Source organism: Idiotropiscis lumnitzeri, chromosome 12 (assembly GCF_059441095.1).
Source record: "Idiotropiscis lumnitzeri isolate Australia: NSW breed Sydney's pygmy pipehorse chromosome 12, RoL_Ilum_1.0, whole genome shotgun sequence".
NCBI classification, from domain to species: domain Eukaryota; kingdom Metazoa; phylum Chordata; class Actinopteri; order Syngnathiformes; family Syngnathidae; genus Idiotropiscis; species Idiotropiscis lumnitzeri.
This window is the reverse complement of record NC_142402.1, coordinates 12131190-12149448: the sequence shown is the minus strand read 5'-3', so window position 1 is coordinate 12149448 and position 18259 is coordinate 12131190. Positions and strand designations below refer to the sequence as shown.

Below are 18259 nucleotides of genomic sequence, written 5' to 3'. Positions count from 1 at the left end.
TGAGAAATACGCCAATATTTCACGCATAGGGCAGAATTCAAGATAGGACATCCAGACGGATAGAAATAAAAAAAATCCAATGCAAGCGCTAAATCCGCAAAAAGCTCATTTACAAAGGTAAGCGTTAACATTTCGTTGAAAGGGTCAGAGAGGTATTAATTTAGCCAAGCCTACATTTTTGTAGTTGTACTTTGCAGTGGTGTATAACTTCACTGCATCATCATTATGGTTATCACAATAATAAACTTTAATGTCTTATCTTTGTAAAGACAGAAATTGTGATACAGCTTTTGTATTGGTTTGAATATTTAACGATTTCTTGAAAAATGTCGCTAAGTCTCGGTGTTTGTTAAATAATCTATTTTTATTAACATGGACAGCACAGATACCAGCTGCTCATGATGGAAGCAAGCCGTTCTCGATACACATCATCACATTTAAAGCTCCTGAGATCAAATGAAAATGAATCACAGTTGTCAATATCACACTCAAAACCTACACACACCTACAAAATAAAAATAATAAAAAAAAAAGACTTTAGAACAGATCCAAACAAGAAACATCACCAAGGGGTAGCGGGAGTTTTACTCCATGGCAGAAATGAAATGCAGTCGTACGACCGTGACAAATTCAATCTCTGTTAGAACATCATTTGGGCTCGAACTAATAGTTAGTTAAATAATGGTGAACCATCTCACCAGGGGATTGACACTCAGCTAAAGGACTCAAACATCCAAGGGATCCTTTGCCATGATTCCTCTTTTGTAGATTAAAACGTAACGAGGCTAATCGTTAGGGAGGGGGTGCATCTCTTCAATATATTCAATTTCTCGTTATATGGGGTGCGATACAATTCAACAACGATTTTGAAGTGGAACAATTGGATTCAGTAGCATAGCAGAAAAAGATTTTTAATATAGTCCCTCTATATTGAGATAAATGGGGATTCTGTAGTGAGTATGGTGATTAAGAAATATAGATTATACTTCATTTTGGAGAATTTGGAGGAGGAGCTTGTTGCGTAGCACAACATTGCAGGACACGCTGATAGAAATCCACCGTATAGAACACCAAGCCTATGAAGTTCAGTCATGCGGGATATTGATTCAAGTTCTATACATGACAGTTCTATCTAACAGGTCCCAAAACAGTAACGACTAACTACAGGATTAAGCCTCATGGTTGCATGGGGCGAAGACACGGCGAGAGAAAGAGGCCTTTAATGGCACAGTATTTGTCCTTCGAGTTTTCCAAAGTCATTGACTGTCGTGTGTTGCTACTTAACGCGCAGTTGCTGACGCGTCCGCTTTGTGTGTAGTCACAAGGAAGGCGACGTGGTGAAAAATTGGAATCTCATGTCCGCCGAGGTTCCAGCCTGTAGGAGAGCTGCGTCAGCGCCCTCTGGTTGTCGATCACGCAGAGCTTCCTGACGTAACCTCGAACCTCCGCCTGATTCTTGTTCGGTTGGCAGATGTCAGGATCTGAAACAGAGATACATTCGATTGCTATTTGTGTATAACCTGCTTGTAAAGCAGAGAAAAGCATTGAAAGAACAAAAAAGAATCAGAAGACTTACTAAAAGGCTGGCTTCTACAGTGCCTCACTTGTCGAATTGTGTTTGCTATAATACGCTGATGAAAAGAGAACACAAATGTTATTGGAGCTTTAAACCAAATAAATCCATCTGAGGAGTCGCTCAGATGATTTTTTTTTTTTAATATATTTTTGTTTCTATTCGCAATCAAAAATGAAAGATCCAGGCACTCTTGACCTCATTTCATTACATATCTCAACTAGGAGTATCTTGGGAAGACGGAGAACACGTTTGAAGTGTGCTGTCAAAGTAAACATAAAACAAAGAGAATTCCAAGGCATGTTGTGTATTTAGAGCAACCACATATCTTTGACTTGGACAAATTCTGCTACCTTAAGTCAAAACGCACTTTTAGATATGCCATAGACGGGCTAATGAACGGCATTTATGTGGTGGTGTTTTATCACACTTTAAAGTCCAAGCTGGGCACCCTAATTGTTTTTTAGGCAACACTTATTTGAACACAAATGGTGCAGCAGCACCTGTACACAGAAAAATTAACACTCACTGGCATATCTTTTTTATCCTCTGCGAAAAACAACTCATTGCTGATTACTGAGTCACTTATAGTAGGAGTGAAATTTTGTCTCTACATGACTTCATTACACTGCACCCTGGTGGCCAATTCAGGAGATGAGTAAGTAATTCAATTCTGATGCGCAAACTAATTATGCTGTTTCTATTAAATTGTGTTTCCGAAAATGGATGGATTTTACGACATGATTTTAAAAGAACAACACAATAGGGTGAAATTTGCCTTATTAAAAAACAGGAGCATCGGTGGGAAATTTCGAATTAGAAACATTACAAGGACCTTTTCTAAACTTTTGATAGCAAATGTCCAAATGTTCAATGTTTCAGTACTTTTTGCATAACTTGTTCTCCTCAACTTGTTGTGAGTAGTATACCAAATTCAGTTTGTCTCGAAGAATTTTGCCTTACCATTTTCTCAAAATTGACCATGCTGTCGATGAATGTCTTGTTGCCATCGTGTGTAAAAGTCATATCTGCAATGCAATTTGACATTATGAGTGTGTTAAAATACAAAACAAAATGTGTTGAATGCAAAATGCCAAGAATGCGACCTTTGAGTAGGAGGGGCATAAAAGGGATGATTGGCGGCTCAAGTTTGGTAACAGTTAATCGGTAGGATCGATGGTTTCTCGATGGGTCCTGAAAATGAAACGTGACGACAACGTCAATCACTAATAAATAATAGCAATGTTCATATGTTCTCACTCGCGATCTGCAACTCACCATCATGCTCTCAAATTCGGCGTAGAACTTCTTAAACTTGGTCGGCAGCTTCTGATAAGGGAAAACATTCAAATTGAACATTGTCGTGAGGTGAAAATGGTCAGCCATAAATATGATTTGATGTTTACCTCCCATGTCTGACTCAGTCTGCTTACAGCAGGGTTGCTCATGCCCATGATGATGGCAAAAAACGAATTCAGGTTCTTAAACTCCCGACAACTACAGGCAAACAGAAATCCGCATTTAAAAAAATTGTTACATTACATTTTTTTTTTTTTTACGATCATCATTCCTCCAATTTGACTCCGCCCCAAGGCAATACTCACTGCGCAGCGATCTTGATGAACTTCTTGAGAAGTTGGACCCTCTTACTGAGCTGTCCACAGAGGCACACCTCAGTGACCACCCACAGCTGAACCTGGTTGAACCTTCGCAGGAAAAGGTCCAGGTTGGCCGTGGTTCTTCGAAAGCTTTGGCGGCCGAACGTGTGATAGAGCAGTTCGTGCTGTGGGATGTGTGGACATGGTGTTACCAAACTTTTGAGCAGCAACAAAACATATGAGTGAATGTGTGCATCATAAGTCCGATAGAATAGTTAATTTATGAACAGCTGGATAAATTACAACTTTTACTACTTTCCTAATTAGACAGGAGCTTTTGTTGCTTTTTGCAGATTTCTTGACATGACTATATATTTATTTGCGTGTGTGCGCTGTGTGGTACCTCATGCACACAGCTGAAGAGCTCCCAATCAAACATTGTCATTTGGTAGGCGAGATCCTTTGAACTCATCAGCTCAAACGTCGACATTGAACCCGCTGAGGGTCCATCCTGGTCTGTGAGAGGAGTCTGATGCACAGATAGCGGAATAATCAAAAAGTTAAGTATTGTCAATTTGAAATATGTATTGATATCACACAAATGATCATTGCCTGCTCATTGGGTGGGTAACTGAAGCCCCAAAAGGGGTTTAAAATTGCCAATAGATCACACATGACGGTAGCAAAGCACTACTTTTCCCCAAATAATGCTCGTCAACCCACTTCATAGTTCCTCGTCCCTGATATACCTCAAACTCGCACCAAAGCAATATTTATATCTAAATTAGGCACAGCAATCAATTTCAACATAGTTTCTTGTCAGGAAGAAGGTGTCAAGGCAATACATTTGTCTAAATCCAGCTTCTCATCTCAGTTCAACATTATTTCTTGACACCACGATGGCGGCAAAGGACTAGATTTAACCGAATGAAACTCTTAACTCATTTCGAGATGGCACCAAACCACCAATTTTGTCTAAATGAACACCTCCAACAACATCAATATTGCACCTTGCCATCAAGATTCCATTTTCTTTTTTTAAGATTTCAAGATGCCACAAGATGGCACAAAAGCAATACTTTTTGTCTAAATCAAGCTCAACTCACTTCAACATGGTTACTGGACACCAAGATACCAGAACACAACTTTCATCTAAATCAAGGGTGGGCAAACTTTTTGATTGGTGGGCCACAATGGGTTATAAAATTTGACAGAGGGGCCAGACCAGGAGCAGATGGATGGAGTGTTTTGGAAACCTCACCTCATCTGAGAAAAAATTAATTTTAAATGAAAATGAACAAAAGCATTACAACAAAATGTCTCTCTTTAACACACCACAATATTTAGAAAATAAAACATTAACAAGGTTTATTCATTCAATTTTTTTCACGTTCGGCGGGCCGGATTAAAACCTTTAACGGGCCGCATATGGCCCCCGGGCCGTTGTTTGCCCACGCCTGATATAACGTGTAAAATCTCCAAAACTCTCGTCCACGTAGTTCCTTGGCACAAGATGGCAGCAGAGCACCTTTTTCTACATGAAGCTCGTCAACTCATTTCAAAAGTTTCTTGACACTGATGGCACCAATACAAATAAAGTTATTTTATAAGGCTTCTGACTGAGCACAAAAAAAAAGCAAATTATTAACAGGTGGTTTGCATAAATAATTCCAGGAGTAATGAATCTGCTGGGAAACAGTTAATAGATAGTGCAGGTGGCTTCTAAAATTTTGACCGTTGGGTTAAACTACAATACAAAGCAAACAGAGCAAAATTCAGGACTTGCCAGACTGCCGAGTTGTTCTCGTGCACAGGCAAACAATCGGCCGTTGATGCTCAGAGTAGAAAACACTGAAACGTCATTGGGCTTCAGGATTTGTTTCTCTGAAATACAAATTGTCGGTACATCACATCATTAAAATCCCTCCGGAGAATAACGTGTACGTGCCGTGTCTCTGTTTTTTTCTCTTACCGCCAGCAGAGCTGAGGTGAACCAGGACGAGCTCGTCAGTGGAACCAAGTTTGTCAGCCACGGCACATATCACTTCTCTGCCCGTCGCTGCCACAGCAACTCGAATGGTGGTGTATGTGTGGTCACTGCAGTACACCTTCAATAGGACTGGTACAGAACACAAATGAACTTAGGGTGCCATTAGGTACACCTGCACATCTCCGCAAGAGTTGCATTAAGTGACCACAGAGGTTTCATTTAGATCGTGTGGTATATTGTTGTCCGAGATATGTTTAAGAGTTTCATTCTGACAAAGAGCTCTGTCCGTCGCATTTTCACAGAACATGTGCTGCACAGTGAGGGTTGTTTTTGATATTACAGTCTTATGACGGTAGAAGGTACATTATTTGTCACATGAAAGTGCCCTCGTGTGCTCAGTAAAAACACGAAGGGAGCAAATCTACTGTAAAAAAAAAAAAGAAATCCTGGGATTTTTTTTTTTCACGATTCGTAGGGCAAACGTTACATTTTTTCTCGCAGTCACTTACCGTCATCTTGATTTCTAATGGCCTGCTTCTTCTGCAGCCTTTCCTCCCCATTGCTGAACTGCCGTATTAAAGTCTTGTTGTTGAATGAAAAAAAACCCAAAAAAACACAGTAAGCATATACAGCATATAATTGCAATAATGTGTTGGGTATTTAATAACCTTTTTTGTGGCCTTGGCTTCTTCTGAACTACAAAAAAAAAAAAATTTAAAGATTGAATGAGAGATGTGGCATACGATATAAAGCATGTGAGGTCAGTTTAAGTGTTTGGAAACATACTGTAGTTTGACAACTTTCTCCAGGTCTGGAAGCAAGTCTTTCAATGCCCTGAGCATCCGTGAATCATTTGATACACTTCCAAACAGCTCCTGTAGTCAAAAAAAGAAACGCGTCAATAATTTTTGAAACAATATGTATACATTTAAATAAAATCTCAGGCTGGCTTGATTTAGTAAGCATTTGTTGATTTTTGCTACCTCGAGGAAAGAAATTGCAGCAGGCTCTTCTTGTAGGAGAAATGTGTGCGTGTTAGCCCAGCGCAGAGCCAAAATGAGAGCCCTCCGCTTACAGTTGAGCGCATGCTCCAACCTCTCCTGTTCAGAGCCGGGCGGGGAGGCCGCATGGTAGGTGCACACCGGGTTAAAGATAAAAACACAGGCACTGATACCATTTCTTCCCAAACCGTACTTACATCATCAGTTTTTGCTGATATTAAGTACTATTACATTACATCCTGCATTTTCAATCAAATATTGTTCAAAAACACAAAAGAAATATTTCTTGAACATGGCATAGGGTTCACTCAAAGATAATGATTATTAGAGTCGTTATTGACATTTTAGCTTCCAACTACTGCAATTTCCAGACTATAAGTCTTTTTTTCATAGGTTGGCTGGTCCTGCAACTTATACTCTGGAGCGAAAAAAAACATATACAGACAGCCACGAGAGGACACGCGAGACTTATGCGCCGACATCTCTGACTCCTTACAAAGGCAACTGAGAACGACTGAAGACAAATACCGCTCAAGAGAATCATATTTTGCAGACTTTAAAAGCTGCATGTAGGGAATTTTGGACCTGAAAACCATAACTGGAAAATGTGACTTATACTCTATTTTGACAAATGTTTTTTTTTTTTTGTATCTCATTATGCATTTTTGGGCTGCTTTGACCTAAACTCGGGAGCGACTTCTAGTCCAGAAATACAGTACATGTTTTTTTTTTCGAACAGTCTTGCCACACTTTTCCTAGGCATAGAAAATATACAGATTTATTTATTTATTTTAATAATTGATGCCCATCAAATGACTGTGAGTGGCTGTTGACCAATTCATGGTGTACCCTGCCTCCCGATAGGCTCCTCACCCTAGTGAGGAAAACCAATATTCAAAAATGGATGGATAATTAAATGAATTATTATTATTATTACAATAAAAGAAGGGACTAAATTATTTAATTAGTGGAATAAACTACCTTTATACCTCCATCCATTATCTGAACCGCTTCTCCTCACAAGGGTTGAGGGGGTTGCTGGAGCCGATCCCAGCTATCTTCGGGCAGTAGGTGCTGCACACCCTGAACTGGTTGCCAGCCAATCGCAGATTACCTTTATATATTTTAACCATTTTTTTTTTTATTACCACAGGTAGGTTGGCACAAATGACCAGGCCCGTTCATCAGTTTTAAAAATCAAATGTGGGATATCACATTAATATTATGAATTAATTAACATATTCAGGCAACTGTTTTAAAGGATGAGAATGTACAGAGGCAGACAAAGGTAGAGAAGTGAAAGTCGAAAGGATATTGTGCCATGAGTAGAGGGCACAGCTGGCTGTTGGGCATGAAGACACAGTGCATGAGGACAAAATCGTCCACTGCTGGGTCTGACACAAGAAGAAATAGAAAGCAAAAAAAGAGGAGGAATCAGAAGGCAAAAAAGAGGAAAGTGAAACAATCGGTTCAGATTTGTGAGGCTATTCATTTCTGTGTGTGCTTTGTTTGTCAACCTGGTTCACTGTGATGTATGTCCATTCTCATGGTCTCCAAAAAATGCTCAAGAATCTTCTCTGGAGTGCCTGAGATCACAGTGTACCTGCAAAAAAAAGTTGATCATGACGGTAAATTCCAACTTTTTCGTGAAAAGGAAAGAAGATATTATGTTTTTTTTTGTTTGTTTGTTTGTTTTAACACATACTTGATGCTTCCCAGGGTGGAGGCTCGAGGACTCTTCTCTAAGACCAGTACAGCTTGTTCGTGCTCTTTCAAACGTACTGTGTTGGCCTCCACATCCTACAATTAAGACAATGCACACTTAGGTACGGTATTTAAAATGCATAACTACTTGTCTGCCACTAGAGGGAGACAAACATCACGCGCTAACATGATCATTGTATCGTGATGATGCTCCAGTTCAGACAATCCAGGTCAGGGAAGATATGCAGTCTGGTACCTTAACCAGAACCGCTAGCTGTGCCCCCCCTCCCCCATTATGACACACTTTGAATATCACTGTGACTAGCACGTGCACAATATGCATATATAATATGCTTAAAGTAAAGCTTGATGTAGAATTTAACTGACAAAAGTATTGCAATTTATCTTCAGGTTTTATTTACACATCCATCATCTCCACTCACGTACCCTGAGAATCCTGTTGAAATCCTCCTTATCTACACGAAGGAAGTGGCAGTTGTCTTCTCTTAGGACAATGGAGGCAGCGCGAGGTGAATCTGTAACCAGGGCCAACTTTCCAAAGTCGTCACCTTCGTGGAGTGTACACACCACCCCCTGACACACACACGGATTTACACATTTAAATATTCCGAAAGCCTGAAGAAAGGTGCTGGAATGAGTCATCAAAACAAGTGTGCCTGTGTGCCTCTCCCTACACGGTGGTTGCAAAGTGATGTGCTGTGTAAATTTGCCTTTGAGCCTTTATTTTACCCACCTTGCCATAGATAACCACATTAACGGAGCCCTTCTGGATGATGTACCATGATGTGCCCTCTTCTCCTTGGTTGAACACTGGAAGATGCAACAACAAAATTCCACATTGCTTTAATACATCTCACAAAAAGAAGCAGAAAGCGGCGGCGACATCAAAGTGAAGACCTACACACGGTTCCAGCTTTAGCGTGCGACTCGAAGATAACGACACTCGCCATTTCCCGCTTCACCTACAAGTGAGAACACATTTGGTTTGTTTAGAGGGAAAATTAAACTTACCAGGAAGCCAAGTGGAGAAAAACACCCTCTTAGAGCACCTGAGCGGCCATAAAGACAGTTCATTCATTGATGTGTGGGTTTTTTTTTATTTTTTAATTTGCAATTTTATTTATTACACTGATTACTCGCCAGGACTTCAACTGAAGCCTGACTGCTGACTGCTACAGTGAAATGAAAGTCTTCTAATATTTTTTTTAAAATATATTTTACAGTTTTGCATGTGCACGACAACTGCGCTTTCTCTTTCAGTTCTCATTTCAATCTCAAAATTTCAACCCTGCAGCGTGCTAAATGACGAAAGAACAGTATGAGGGACACATTTTCCTTCATCTCATACATAGAAAGCATTTAAAAGAAATAATAATAATACAATTTGTTGCAGATGTCATTATCCACCAGCACCAACTAAAGCACAGGTGGAAATAAAGTCATTAAGAAATCAACATTTCTCTCTGGTATTTTCTGTCAAAGCGAATGTTATCGTGCAAGATAAGTGCTGGCTTGGCAAGAAACGGAAATGTTACCAAATCAATAGACAAATGTGCACTTGTAGGATTCTCCATGGATTTGCCAAAACATTCAAAAGTGTCTGAAATTATGTTGTTGTACATGCATAAGAAAAAATGTTGGCCTCGTCGAAAAAAAATACAATCTCTTTAAATGCATTCATTTTTTTAAAACCGAATGAAGGACAGTGGTAGACTTACAGTGTTGGAGAGGTGAGCTAAGGCCTTGATGTGAAGCAACTCGTCATAGATGATCTCGAGGTCATCGCCCGTCCTCTGACCAGGCCTGCACACACACACGCGCACACACGCTTAAAGTCAGAGGGTAGTCACACTTTACTCACTATCAAGATGTCATGCATGCTGTCACATCTTACAGTTGTGAAGGAAGCAGCTCTTGGGTACATTTTTTTTAGCACATTTTTACGTACAGTCTCTATCATACAGAGGTGTTTCTTGTAGGTTCGTTGTCGTACTAAATTATCATGCAAGAGGTACAGTTCCAATCAATTGCGAATGCTTGGCATTGACAATTACAGACAACAACTTACGACTTCCTGAGGATCATGCGCAGCAGTGCATCTGGTCCAATCTGAGCGAGGAAAAGGATGGTCTCTGGCAGTTCCTCTTCACTTTCCCGCTTCTCTTCCTCACTAGGCAGCGGCGTGTCCTCTTCCTCGTCATCGAGAAAGCGATAGAACAGGTACTTGTCCTGGAAACCCAGCTCCTGGTCCACTGGAGAGGGAATGAGAACACAAAATCGCTATCAGACACAAAGGCAGGTCTGTTCATGGTTATTTCAAACTGTTTATTAATGTGTTATTCTCGTGAATCGAGAGTGCATAGAGTTTTGTTTGTTGAAAATATATTGATTATATTTATATTTATATTTATAATTTATATATTTATTTATTATTTTTTTTTGATAAGGCATCACATTAAATCCATTGCAATAATTTCAAACACAACAAACTACAACCATGATCATAAAGTAAAATATTTCATACCTCTCTGACCGTATCAATAGAAATTATCGTCACAAAGTCAGAATGTCTTTCTTATGTTTGTTTTTTTTTTTCAAATAAAGTAATAGAGAACGAGAGACTGTTACATACCGTGATTCAGCACCTGATCTTCTAGCAGTGCCTGCCACATGCCAACAGCATGGGAACGTGTAAGGACACACGCACTCTGCAGCACAAGCCAGTCCACAAGTTCTGTGCCTACACAGCATTGTCTACAAAATAAATTTACATGGCATGAATATCCAGCAAGGAGAGGGAAAGAGCTACACAGATTTTGTTTTCAATCACCTGTATGTCTTCAGGTGATATTTCCTGTCGCGAATCATGTGAGGGGCTCTGGACAGGATGGCGTTGCGGAGAACCTTCCCCGCTCTCTGGAGCTTCTCGGTGGGAATCTATGCAACACGAGAAACGTGCAATGAATGAACACACGATCCTAACTGAAAACTCACGTGATCACCAAGGTACACACGTGTAAAGAATTTCTGCAAGATTTATGTTGTAATGTTATAAGTATTCCGAGCTTGAGAGACAGTAGCTGCTCATTTATTAATTTCACAGGTGGTTCATGGTTCATCCTCAGTGGAGGTCTGTGCAGGTTAGCTGCACAAAAAAAAGGTGCCCATGGAGTTGACACCTGCATCTAAAAGGGACAGATGTGCGTGCGCTCACAGCACAGCGCTTCAAAGCAACAAAGGAAGGTGCACTAATTGGCCCGGTAGGATCTTTTTTTCCATGTGCATGCATTAGCTAGTATTAGCATAACTAGAGAGGATCACAGTGGTGAGTCATCACGTTGTCTCTGCTCAGAGAACACACACACCAGTATTCGGGCATTGTAGTTCATTCACAGACATGAAAGTATGCAGTCGTGCACAGCGTTTCTATTTCTCCACCTAGTTAAATATCCATTCAACAATTTGACACAACCAATGATGTCAATTAAATTGGAAAGAGCCTTTCTGCCCTGGGGGAAGTTGACATTTCTCTGAATGAGTTTTATTATGGATCAGGTGGTCCTTGCAGACTAGTTACCTTATTGTGAGTTTTGTTTGCAGAGTCTGAGTTCATGTTGTCTTTGTCTGCAAGTCCTTAAGAGAAAAAGATATTCACAATTGAGGGTGGATGATTTTTCTTTGAAAGAAATCAGACATTAGAGATAATAGAATTACGCTTTTTTGAATTTTGATGACGTCATAGCCCCGCCCACAGAATTACGCTTTTGTCTCGTTGTCCCCGCCTACAGAATTACGCTTTTGTCCAAAATGGCCGCTATCCCCGCCCCTGTGTTAAAACTATCCAATCTCCAGCCACCTATTTCAAAATATTTACATATTCCCTGCCCGTTGAAGGTTTAATACCACTCCTACAGAATTACGCTTTTGTCGAAGTGGGCCCCGCCTACAGAATTACGCTTTTTGTCTCGTTGTGATGACGTTGTATGTGTGTGTGTGTGTGTGGGCCAAGGGCCCCCGCCTACAGAATTACGCTTTTTGTCTCGTTGTGATGACGTTGTGTGTGTGATTGGGAGGGGGGCTTGGCCCCCCTCCCAAACTGTATGCTTCTTATGTTAAAAACAATGTGTTCCCTGCGTGCGTGCGTCCCCAACCCAAACTGTACTTATGTTATTCATATTTTAATATCTGAAGTATATAAAGCATCCAATGCAATGTTCTATTTAAATAAATAAAATTAAATTAAACGAGTGAAATAATATGAGTTGAAAAGAGCAGGCGTTGTTTTTACCTTTGAATAAGATGTTTATTCGGTGGATATAGGTCATCCATATTTAAATATCTGAAGTATATAAAGCATCCAATGAAATGAGCTATATCTAATTAAATAATGTAGATGTATAAAATTAAATTAAACGAGTGAAATAATACGAGTTGAGAAGAGCAGGCGTTGTTATTACCTTTGAATAATATGTTTATTCGGTTGATATTTGCCCTTTTTGCAAACATGTCTGGACATATTCCCAGCGACATAAGTTTAAACATGGTATTGTGCAGGCTTGGGGGTTTGTCCGGGCAAGACGCGGCGTCTTGCATAGACACCCTCCAAGCCTGCAGCAGCCTCAAGGTGTTTCAAAAGATAGTGAGTGGCGACATCCTGTCGATCGATGGGCAGCCGTGGGCATCCGGGCGACCACCCTCCTCCTTCTTACCTTTTTGTAAAATCTGCCGAGTCATGTTTACTTGTTCTGATTACGAACATAAGGTGTTTGAAACGATAGTGAGTAGCTCACGACATTACTTCTCAAGGTGTTTGAAAACATAGCTCAATATTGCCATCTAGTGCCTTAAGGGTAATATAGCAGAAGCCTCGATTTCACTCTGAATAATCAAAGTATGAAACGTTTAATGTTTAAAGGTAATATAACAGGAACATGTACTTACCTAGTGAAACGTTTATATATTAAATTGAACAAAAGTTTTCCTTTTCAAGGGATTGACAAAAAATAATCTGTAATAAGGAGGTCATGAATTGTATGGAATTATGTACCTAGTGAAACGTTTATATATTAAATTGAACAAAAGTTTTCCTTTTCAAGGGATTGACAAAAAATAATCTGTAATAAGGAGGTCCTGAAATGTATGGAATTATGTACCTAGTGAAACGTTTATATATTAAATTGAACAAAAGTTTTCCTTTTCAAGGGATTGACAAAAAATAATCTGTAATAAGGAGGTCATGAATTGTATGGAATTATGTACCTAGTGAAACGTTTATATATTAAATTGGACAAAAGTTTTCCTTTTCAAGGGATTGACAAAAAATAATCTGTAATAAGGAGGTCCTGAAATGTGTGGAATTATAGAAATAGAAATAGAAATAGAAGTCCCTTTATTGTCATTGTACTCAAGTGTGCAACGAGATTATGGGGCTCCCCTCTCCAGTGCAATACAACAATAATACAGACAAATATATAAATTAGATAAATAAATAAATAAGACAGTGCAATGGAATTTAGTACTGAATAGGGCACAAAGAAACACAGCACATCACAATTATGTACCTAGTGAAAAGTTTATATATTAAATTGAAAAAAAAATTTCCTTTTCAAGGAGTTCCTGAAATGTATGGAGTTGTGCATAAACCAGTAGGTTTTATCAGATCACGAGATTATTTGTTCAACTTCCCGCTGAACCGAAAAAGACTAATCCCTCAGGTGTTTCAAAAAGATAGCGACTCGCTCACGAGTTTCTTTTCGGGTTGGAGGGTTAAATAGATGGTTGTGTTTGACCAGAGACAGAAATTTTCTCAAACTCTGATGAGGACGTCTAGAGCGAGCGCTGGAAAAGCTTAACATTGGATCGTAAGGATAACACTTTGATCTTTGAGGACGTCGTGAACAAACGAAGGAGTGCCTAACAATGGAGCGTAAGTAAATACTTATAATTTCATCTATTTTTAACAATGCTTGTTTGCTAAACAATATTGTTTAAACCATACCTTTATATATATACTCAGAAATGCTGTTTTACAGAGGATCATCTGAATGATCAACGTAGATCAGCCTGTAAGTCTAATGTTATTATATTTATGATTCAAAAGTTCTTATAAACTGACTCGATGTCTTATCTATTTTATGACAGACACACAGACACACCAATCCGCTTTCACGCAAGTAACTGTGAAACTTGAAACACCACCAGAACAAGGTGAATATAGTTGCAAACAGATTTAAAATATCCCTAGACCGCTATCCCACACACTCTCTCTCTCTCTCTCTCTCTCTCTGTTCCAGCGACATCCGGAAGTACAACAGTGCGCTTCCGGGTGAATACGTCTTTCCCGTCGAATACGCCGGAGGGGGACACGAACATTTTTTGTAAGTTTCTAAAGTCTCATAATATATAAATAGATTCTTAATGTTTATAACATATCTGTTCGGTTGTGTGTGAACAAGGGCAGAGATGTTTTGAATGTGTTCCGAGGCGTTATCGTCTTTGAGATGTAGCTATATATTGTGTAACGATATGTTTGATAGCTGTTGTTGGTGACATGTGTTCCGAGTTATTGTCGTATGCTAAGCTTCCAATGTGTTGCTAACCAGATGCTATGTTGCTGCTGCATGTTGCTGCTGTGTATGACCTGTAGCCGGCATTTGCTATGTGTTCCGAGGCGTTATCGTCTTTGAGATGTAGCTATATATTGTGTAACGATATGTTTGATAGCTGTTGTTGGTGACATGTGTTCCGAGTTATTGCCGTATGCTAAGCTTCCAATGTGTTGCTAACCAGATGCTATGTGTTCCGAGGCGTTATCGTCTTTGAGATGTAGCTATATATTGTGTAACGATATGTTTGATAGCTGTTGTTGGTGACATGTGTTCCGAGTTATTACCGTATGCTAAGCTTCCAATGTGTTGCTAACCAGATGCTATGTGTTCCGAGGCGTTATCGTCTTTGAGATGTAGCTATATATTGTGTAACGATATGTGGACTATGGTTAGCGGATGGTCATCTTGTAAGGGCTTATGGAAGCATCTTGTGTTTACCGATCGGCCTTCTTCGAAGGATCTTGAATGTGTTATTATACTTGTCCTATTTGAAGTGTAGCTATATAATGTGTAGCTATATAAACGGTTTTTTGAGATAATAATTCTATTATTGATTTGATTAATCGGTTAACTATTAATACAATTTTTATTTACTTTTAATTAAGTATTTATTTTTTAAATATTTTTAAATTTTCTAATTTAGTATGTCTTTTAATTAAAAGTTTTGATTATTTTTCAACTTTTTAAATTTTTTATTTAGTATGTCTTTTAATTAAAAGTTTTGATTATTTTTCAACTTTTTAAATTTTTTTATTTTTCCACCGTAATAATTTTTAATCATGTAAAAATTTTTATTTTTTTAATTTATTATTAACTTTCTATTTATATTTTTTCCTGTTTTGAGATGATTGAAGATCTTACATATTTCTCGTGTGTCATATCTAGCACGTTATAGGGAGGGAGGTGTCAATGAGAACCCATCAGAGGGCCGTCGCATGGAAGGAGGTGTCAATGAGAACCCATCAGAGGGCCGTCGCATGGAAGGAGGCTCCAACGGGAACCCATCAAGGGCACGTCACATGGAAGGAGGTGCCATCGGTAATCCAGGATCAACCACATCGTCTCGTCGAAATGAGCAACCAATCAGACCTAGAAGTCCTATCCCAGGTAATGAGCGAGTCAGGCTTCAGAGAGAACGTCATGAGGTTCTAACAGAAGTTCTACGTACTTACAACAAACTGGTAGATCTGGCTGAGAAGCTCACAAATCCATGGTGATGTAGTATTTTCATTTTTATCTCTTGTAACATTTCTCTGATATATAATCCGTGTGTGTTTGTTATTGTGTAGTATACCATATACATTTCCACTAGATTACAGAAATCATTGCTTTTGTTTATGGTGTCAGACGCTAGTACAAGCATACCTAACGATCCATTCGCGGCGATAAGACAAATCGGCGATTTATAATCCTTTAGACCTAACAGACCCAAAACAGCGATATGGCGAACGATAATACACAACTGCTCGATCTAACAAGACACACATCAAATGATCAAACACAACCTCTAGACCTAACAATACTAGCATTAAACGGTCAAATACACACACAATCACAACCGCTTGATTTAACAACAGATGATCGCATACACACGCAATCACAACCGCTCGATCTAACAATATTCGCGTTAAACGATCAAATACAAACATCAGAAAGGGACCAGATACACACGCAATCACAACCACTAGACCTAGCATTACTCACATCAAACAATAATGGACAAACAGCGGATGTTCATTTATCAGTCCCCTCATTAAATCAGCAGGGGGGAACACAGACATCAGATGGTCATATACGCCCAAACGATCGCGCACAAACGCCACCTATCGAACTAACATTATTAAACTCAGTTCTTGATTTACCAAGCGCGCAGAACACATCAAATGAACACGAACCAATGACAACTGATGATGTTGATTTCACAAACGCACCTGCCACGCCAGATGAGGACAACTCGCAGCCTGAGGATGTCACAAATGCACCTGCGTCGTCAGATGAAATCACAAACGCCCTATCCACATCAGATGAAATCACAAAAGCACCGGCCGATCCAAATGAAATCACAAACGCCCTATCCACATCAGATGAAATCACAAAAGCACAGGCCGATCCAAATGAACATGAACCCATGCAGATTGCTGAATTCACAAACGCACCAGCCACATCAAACGGTCAAACTCAAACTTCAGGTGACCATTTAAACAACCAATCGTTAGAGGATTCAGTTGAACAGAGAGGTGGACATCGGGTAATCATACGAGATCGTTTCAATAATACAGAACTCAGGATCCCGTTAAACATACCAGAACCCGTTGATAACACTGATTTTCCAGCATTTTACACCGCTATCATGGGCTCGATAAATGAACAGATGGATCACGCATTATCGAACGTATTGCCTGGGGATATGGTTCAATTGGAAGTGGTGGGGGAAAATGTAAATATACATGAGACGGTTCGCATGTCAGACGACCCCGACGTATGTGAAAACGCTGTTCAAAATCTGCTCGATCGACTCGTACAGTCTAACGCACAAGTCCTGTTTGATAGACAACTAGAGTTTGTCATCCAAATTGTAAGTGATATTCGCGGAGGTATGGGTCAAAAACGTCGAATAGGCAGTCTTTTGGATCATGAAATACTTGTTAAAAAAAGAAAGCATTTACTGGTGCCGAACAATCCGGGTGATACACAACTATGCTTTGCTACATCGTTAGCGCTTTTAATGGATAACTCATTGACGGAGCAAGAGATCTATCGACAAGCACTCGAGTATCAAAGAGCTGTTGGGATGGATGAGACGACCCCTGTTGGATTTAATGATATCAATAAATTCGAGACGCTTTTGGGTCGTAAGATTGTGGTTCTATATAGAAAAGAAGGAGAGTTTGGACCATTGATTCATTTCGAGACAGAATACCCCAAAACCGCAGATCCCTTGGTGATGTTTTTACAAAATCAACACTTTTACGGCGTGAAAAGTCCAGTTGGTTTGATGGGATGTAGTTATTTCTGTTGTTATTGTTACAAGGGTTACAATAATAAGAATCTACATCAATGCCCCGGACATTGTCATGTTTGCATAGACCCGACCTGTAAAACTCGGCCTCTGAAACCCATCCTTTGCAAGGGCTGTAATAAATCATGTCGAAACGCTGTCTGCTATGCCAAGCATCAAATAACCGGTGGAAAAGTTGGCAGCTTTTGCGATAGATACAAAAAATGTCCAGATTGCGGCCTTAACTATTACAAGACCAATAATACACAAGAGGCAAAACATAACTGTTTAGTTAAAAAATGTGTCTCATGTAAAATGCCGCTGAAAGATACTGATATAACTAGGGAACAACATCAGTGTTATATCCAACCTCTCCCAAAACAAGAACCCCGTGAAAAAATCGTCTTCTATGACTTTGAAACATATGAGGATCAGGAAAAGGTGCACAAACCCTTTATGGTCTGCACAAAATCACTCCAAGGGGAAGAACATCAATGGGTAGGACCTGATTGCGCCGTAAAGCTCATTGAGCATTTCAGAAAACCTCGTTACAAAGGCACCACTCTTATAGCCCACAATGCTCGTTCATTTGATTCCCAGCTCATTGTATCAGCGATGATTGACATGGGTCTCGTTCCTAAGGTTATCTTGACTGGTAGTAAAATCTTATGTCTCAAGCTTGAGTCAAACTGTCTCAGATTCATCGACTCGCTATCATTTTTACCCATGCCTCTGAGCGCAATGCCTAAAACTCTAGGTTTTGAAG

At 39.6% G+C, this 18259-nt stretch overlaps 1 protein-coding gene and 1 long non-coding RNA gene across 4 annotated transcripts in view; one reads left to right on the top strand and one right to left on the bottom strand.

Annotated features, from left to right (window-relative positions):
• Positions 1-352: 352 nt before the first annotated feature.
• The window catches only part of LOC148325936 (rap guanine nucleotide exchange factor 4-like), a 38536-nt gene continuing 20629 nt past the window's right edge, over positions 353-18259 (bottom strand). For 2 of the 3 annotated variants that reach the window (XM_088311034.1, XM_088311035.1), the window contains exons 3-27: positions 11465-11520; positions 10718-10824; positions 10520-10641; positions 9956-10139; positions 9606-9690; positions 8789-8849; positions 8621-8697; positions 8314-8460; positions 7868-7962; positions 7680-7765; positions 7478-7556; positions 6145-6295; positions 5948-6036; positions 5830-5857; positions 5671-5743; positions 5144-5290; positions 4958-5055; positions 3575-3700; positions 3178-3356; positions 2980-3070; positions 2852-2902; positions 2680-2767; positions 2537-2601; positions 1577-1631; positions 354-1481 (exon numbers count right to left, since the gene is read on the bottom strand). In XM_088311034.1, coding sequence (XP_088167160.1) covers positions 1354-1481; positions 1577-1631; positions 2537-2601; positions 2680-2767; positions 2852-2902; positions 2980-3070; positions 3178-3356; positions 3575-3700; positions 4958-5055; positions 5144-5290; positions 5671-5743; positions 5830-5857; positions 5948-6036; positions 6145-6295; positions 7478-7556; positions 7680-7765; positions 7868-7962; positions 8314-8460; positions 8621-8697; positions 8789-8849; positions 9606-9690; positions 9956-10139; positions 10520-10641; positions 10718-10824; positions 11465-11520 — 2468 coding nt within the window. In that variant the 3' untranslated portion in view covers positions 354-1353. Of the gene's footprint in view, positions 1482-1576; positions 1632-2536; positions 2602-2679; positions 2768-2851; positions 2903-2979; positions 3071-3177; positions 3357-3574; positions 3701-4957; positions 5056-5143; positions 5291-5670; positions 5744-5829; positions 5858-5947; positions 6037-6144; positions 6296-7477; positions 7557-7679; positions 7766-7867; positions 7963-8313; positions 8461-8620; positions 8698-8788; positions 8850-9605; positions 9691-9955; positions 10140-10519; positions 10642-10717; positions 10825-11464; positions 11521-18259 lie in introns of all 3 variants that reach the window. The other variant, XM_088311033.1, reaches the window with a different exon arrangement.
• LOC148325937 (uncharacterized) lies at positions 13355-14264 on the top strand. Its single transcript, XR_015846142.1, has 4 exons — positions 13355-13813; positions 13904-13952; positions 14029-14094; positions 14181-14264. It is a non-coding gene; the product is annotated as an uncharacterized LOC148325937 (long non-coding RNA).